The 5634-nt window shown below is 39.4% G+C and overlaps 1 protein-coding gene across 1 annotated transcript; it reads left to right on the top strand.

Moving 5' to 3' along the window:
- Window positions 1-238: 238 nt before the first annotated feature.
- On the top strand, window positions 239-4561 carry LOC131342033 (protein kinase C epsilon type-like). Its single transcript, XM_058372745.1, has 11 exons — window positions 239-398; window positions 1328-1377; window positions 1478-1543; window positions 1670-1750; window positions 1845-1928; window positions 2156-2221; window positions 2350-2430; window positions 2537-2575; window positions 2682-2726; window positions 2800-2865; window positions 3440-4561. The coding sequence occupies exons 1-11, from the start codon at window positions 239-241 to the stop codon at window positions 4559-4561; spliced, it is 1860 nt and encodes a 619-aa protein (XP_058228728.1).
- The last annotated feature ends 1073 nt before the right edge of the window (window positions 4562-5634 follow it).

The following is a 5634-nucleotide window of genomic DNA, read 5'->3' as shown; positions in this document are numbered from 1 at the left end:
GGCTCGAGCCCCGGGGTCAGAACCTGTGCACGTGTCATGGTGGGCGTGTCCTGTTGTTCAAAGAAGTGCTTATTTCTGTTTAAATTGTCTCCATGGTGATAGCGCGTCACGTGGAACGATTTTAACTCAAACCACAACATTGAGTTGGTGATTGAGTACAGATAACAAGACATCAGAAAGCGAGTGGAAAAGATCAAACCCAAGGAACTAAAGAAAGCGATTAAAGAAGAAGAAACCCATGGACTTCCGACGATTTCTCGCGGGTCTGAGGGGCTTGCCTCTTCGCAAGATCGGCTGTGCTGCGGGGCTGTTCGCTGTCTCTGCAGGTGCGGGTTACTTCGTTTACCGCTACTTTCAGAGACACAGCGCAGCTACCGACCACACTCAGCCAGCTCACGGTAGGATGATTTGACTTTAATATCATAGTGTTATTACAATAAATCATGTTTAAGTTACACTGTGTTACAGTCTAATGTTATCTAGTTAATCAGCGATATCCTCTTCTGCCGCGAATTAGCCTAATGCTAGTTACCGTGCTAGCGAACTCGGCCATAGGAATAAACTACACAGCAAAATACTTAACCGAATTGATGACGTTGACTTAAGAATTTATTTTATTTCGGCAATAAAATGTTTACCTCACTGGTCGGTCACTTTTAACAATGAATGACCACTGGTTTTAGACTAAATCATGCTTAGCCTAGTGATTAGCTAGCTCTCGCGCACGGACATTTAGCTAGCTCTCGCGCACGGACTTTTATCTCTTTAAATTACGGTGTAATTTTTGGCCTAATGTTATTTATCTAGAGAATTTGTCTATGTGTTTCATTATTACACAAATTCCATGTTAAATTAATGTACCTTTTAATGTCATTAATGTCTTTTTGTTACAAATGTCTTATCTGCCTTTAGAATGTAGCTAATCGTAGTCTCTCTCTCTCTCTCTCTCTCTCTCTCTCCATTTAAGATTACTAATCTATTATTTGTGTGTGTGGGAAACACTGGTCTAACATTAGCTACACTGCTAACAAACCTGGCTATATAGCTTGGGAGCTAAATATTGTATTGTGTAGAATAAAACATTAAAATCAGTAGATGGCAAAAATATTCTCTTTTATTATTAATGCTTGATTTTAATTTAATAGTTAGCTGAATGCTAATGCACTTGAAAACATAAGCTCGTTTTAAGCTCTCAACACAATACAACATTTCTCCTAGTTTTACCTACTAGTTAATAAACTTGGCTGTTGGTTGTAAATGTATGATAGAAAATGTTAGTTGTAATTGAAGTCATTATTCTGAGTCACAGAAAACTCCTTTTTTACAGACTCTGTGGATGTGCTGGGAGAATCACCTGATACTCCCTCTGTCCTCCAGGTAAGTGTCTGCTAAATAGTCCGATTTTAACTACGTTTCAAACATGTAGGCTGCTACTAACTGTGTGTGTGTGTGTGTGTGTGTGTCTATGTCTATTAAGGTCGATGAGCCCATAGTGCTGAGTTTTCCGAGTGACCCTCACAGTGACACTTCAGCTGTCAGTCTGGTAACCAAACCTACAATTTATTTACAAAGATGACCACTGGATTGTCCATGTGACAGAATGTTAGATGTGTTAGTATGAAACTGCTAGAATAAGAAACACGTGAACTTTTTGCTTTACTTTTCACAGCCTCCCAGTGCTGGTGAGCTGAACAGAGCCTGGTGTGAACTTCAGGTTCAGTCTCCAGACTCCATCAGCTCCCAGTCTGAGGTACTGTACAGTGCTGCAGCTGAGACACACACACACACACACACACACACACCTTTACAAGTTTGAATGTTTAGGTTTGTTGTTCTCTTTCTAGTCAGTGGAAATCAAGAGAGACCACCTCAGGATATTAAGGGGTCCAGAGAGTCAACCCTGTGAGACGTACCCCTTGAATCACGAGGTAATCACAGTCTTTATTACTCTGATGAAGAGAATTGACAGTAATGAGTATTTTATGCACACTTTTATTTAATAGTTCTTGAGTTTTATCTAATTGTCATTTACAGGAATTCTCTCATGATTGCAACACTGAAGACTGTTTCACTGGCATGCAGGTAAGGGATTATTCATTGTGTTGTGATAAAATTTTGTTAACTGCTGTAACTAATTGTGTTTGTGTGTGTTAAGGTTGTTGAGGCAAACCTGCAGCTGCAGTCCACTGAACCTCAACAAGACACTTCAGCTGTCAGTCTGGTAACCAAACCTACAATTTATTTACAAAGATGACCGCTGGATTGTCCATGTGACAGAATGTTAGATGTGTTAGTATGAAACCGCTAGAATAAGAAACACTTGTGAACTTTTTGCTTTACTTTTCACAGCCTCCCAGTGCTGGTGAGCTGAACAGAGCCTGGTCTGATAATCAGGTTGAGTCTCCAGACTCCATCAGCTCCCAGTCTGAGGTACTGTACAGTGCTGCATCTGAGATACACACACACACACACACACACACACACACACACCCCCCTTTACAAGTTGTAGTGTTTTGTTTTTCTGTTCTATTTCTAGTCAGTGGACATCAAGAGAGACATCCTCTTGAATCACGAGGTAATCACAGTCTTTATTACTCTGATGAAGAGAATTGACAGTAATGAGTATTATATGCACGCTTTTATTTAATAGTTCTTGAGTTTTATCTAATTGTCATTTACAGGAATTCTCTCATGACGACACTGAAGACTGTTTCACTGGCATGCAGGTAAGGGATTATTCATTGTGTTGTGATAAAATTTTGTTAACTGCAGTGACTAATTGTGTTTGTGTGTGTTAAGGTTGTTGAGGCAAACCTGCAGCTGCAGTCCACTGAACCTCACCAAGACACTTCAGCTGTCAGTCTGGTAACCAAACCTACAATTTATTTACAAAGATGACTGCTGGATTGTCCATGTGACAGAATGTTAGATGTGTTAGTATGAAACCGCTAGAATAAGAAACACTTGTGAACTTTTTGCTCTTCTTTTCACAGCCTCCCAGTTCTGGTGAGCTGAACAGAGCCTGGTCTGATAATCAGGTTCAGTCTCTGGACTCCATCAGCTCCCAGTCTGAGGTACTGTACAGTGCTGCAGCTGAGACACACACACACACACACACACCCTTTTACAAGTTGTAATGTTTTGTTTTGTTTTCCGATTTCTAGTCAGTGGACATTAAGAGCAATATAATGTTCTGTGTTTTAATATAAAACTCTTGTGATATGAAACACTTGTGATCTTTTTGCTCTGCTTCAATGTTCACTTTTGTGAATTGGGGTTGTAGATTTTGAGCTTTATCTAAATGTTATTTGCAGGATTTCTCTCAATTTAAGGTTACTGAGGACCTTCTTACTGGAACTCAGGTAAGGGCTTATTCATTGTGACATTACAAAATGTTGTTAACTGCAGTGACTAATTTTGTGTGTTTGTGTGTGTTAAGGTCGCTGAGCTGTATGATGAGCCGCTGCCCACCGCATCTGACGATGACCCTACAGCTTTCATCCTGAATGAGTGTAATACAGAGGAGAGCCGAGAGGATGAGGAGCTACAGCCTGAGAGAAAGAGCCTGGAGGACTTCAACTTCCTCAGTGTACTTGGAAAGGGTACATACGGGAAGGTGATTTTGTCCGAGCTCAAAGGCACTGAGGAGGTGTATGCGCTGAAGTTTTTGAAGAAGGACTTGATCTGGGAATATGAAAACATCAGCTGCACCTTTATGGAGAGGCGGATCTTGGCTCTGGCCAGTGAACACCCCTACCTGACCCACCTCTACTGTAGCTTCCAGACCAGCGACTCATTGTGCTTCGCAATGGAATTTGTGAATGGAGGGGATCTTGCATTTCACATTTCCTGTTCATGTGGATTTGATGAACCCCGCACCAGATTTTATGCTGCTGAGATCGCCTGTGCCCTCATGTTCCTCCACCGCAACGGGATTATACACAGAGATCTCAAACCCGGAAACATCCTCCTAGATGCCGATGGCCACTGCAAGCTTGCTGACTTTGGCTTGTGCGCAGAGGGTATACTAGACGGCAAGACTGCCAACACTTTTTGTGGCACACCCAACTACATAGCACCAGAGGTGTTACAGTATTGGGAATACGACACGTCGGTGGATTGGTGGGCCCTCGGTGTGATCATGTACGAGATGATGACAGGCTACGCTCCGTTTCATGATCACAACGAGGAGAAGATGTTTGAGTCCATCATCCATGCTGAACCACAATATCCATCAAACCTCAGCAGGAATGCGGTCAGCATCCTCAAAGCGTTCCTGAGGAAGAAGCCCATGGATCGTCTCGGCTGTGTGGTGTCCGAGGGCAAGGAGAATGCCATCAAAGTTCACCCTTTCTTTAATAAGATCGACTGGTCATGGCTGGAACAAAGGAAGATCACTCCTCCGTTTCAACCACAGATAACATCTAAGAGGGACGTCAATAATTTTGATGGCAGATTCACCCGTGAGGAGCCCAAGCTTTCTCATGGGAATCTCTCCTTCTTCATCCAGTCCATCCAAGAGGAGTTTGATGGCTTCTCATTTATTAACACTAAATATTAACTTTGCTAATCTAATATTAGCATATATTATTATTATTATTGTCATACCATTTAAATTTGACCATTTACATCTACACATATGTATATATTGTATCTTTCTATATATTATAGAGCTTACACATATATTATTTATTTATATATTATTTTATTTTTATATACACTATATTATATTATATTATATTATATTATATTATATTATATTATATTATATTATATTATATTATATTATATTATATTATATTATACTATATTATACTATATTATATTTTAATGGGCAGCACGGTGGCTTAGTGGTTAGCACTGTTGCCTCACAGCAAGAAGGCCCTGAGTTTGAATCCCGGGGTCGAACAGACTGGGGCCTTTCTGTGTGGAGTTTGCATGTTCTCCCCGTGCCTGCGTGGGTTTACTCCGGGTACTCCGGTTTCCTCCCACAGTCCAAAGACATGTACATTAGGTTGATTGGTAATTCTAAATTGCCCATAGGAGTGAGTGTGTGTGGTTGTTTGTCTATGTGTGGCCCTGCGATGGATTGGTGACCTGTCCAGGGTGTACCCCTGCCTTTCGCCCTATGTGAGCTGGGATAGGCTCCAGCAGACCCCCGTGACCCTAGGAATAAGCGGGTATAGACAATAAATGAATATTATATTTTATTTTTTTATTTTATATTTCATTTTATATTATATATTAAATTAAATTATTATTTTTATCATTATAATTTACTGTTTATATTTATATTATTTATACATATTTATATTCATATTTATATTTATATACATATATCTATATATATACACATATATTTGCATATGCATATACGATAACTACTGGTTTTTCACAATTATTTTGTCTTTAATTTCTACTGTTTAATTTTCTCTATTTTTTTCTATATATTTTTAACTATATCCCTTATTTTTCATGTCCACACACTTTAATTTTTACTCTTTTCTTTCTTCAAATGTAGGACAGTCATTAAAATCACTTCACTACATGTCGTACCGTGTGATTTCGTATGTGATTAATAAAATTTGAATTTTATTTGAATATTAATTGATCATTTTAAAGATTAATTTGTAC

The sequence above is a fragment of the Hemibagrus wyckioides genome, linkage group LG20, assembly GCF_019097595.1.
Source record: "Hemibagrus wyckioides isolate EC202008001 linkage group LG20, SWU_Hwy_1.0, whole genome shotgun sequence".
Taxonomy (NCBI): Eukaryota; Metazoa; Chordata; class Actinopteri; order Siluriformes; family Bagridae; genus Hemibagrus; species Hemibagrus wyckioides.
Note: the sequence above shows the minus strand (reverse complement) of the source record. Positions and strands in the feature narration are given on the sequence as shown.

Excerpts from the sequence above, each read along its gene's own strand:
- LOC131342033 (XM_058372745.1), top strand. The coding sequence starts at position 239 with ATGGACTTCCGACGATTTCTCGCGGGTCTGAGGGGCTTGCCTCTTCGC. Across the intron at positions 2,576-2,681 it reads ACATCCTCTTGAATCACGAG|GAATTCTCTCATGACGACAC; the intron begins GTAATCACAGTC and ends TGTCATTTACAG. Across the intron at positions 2,866-3,439 it reads ACACTTCAGCTGTCAGTCTG|GTCGCTGAGCTGTATGATGA; the intron begins GTAACCAAACCT and ends GTGTGTGTTAAG.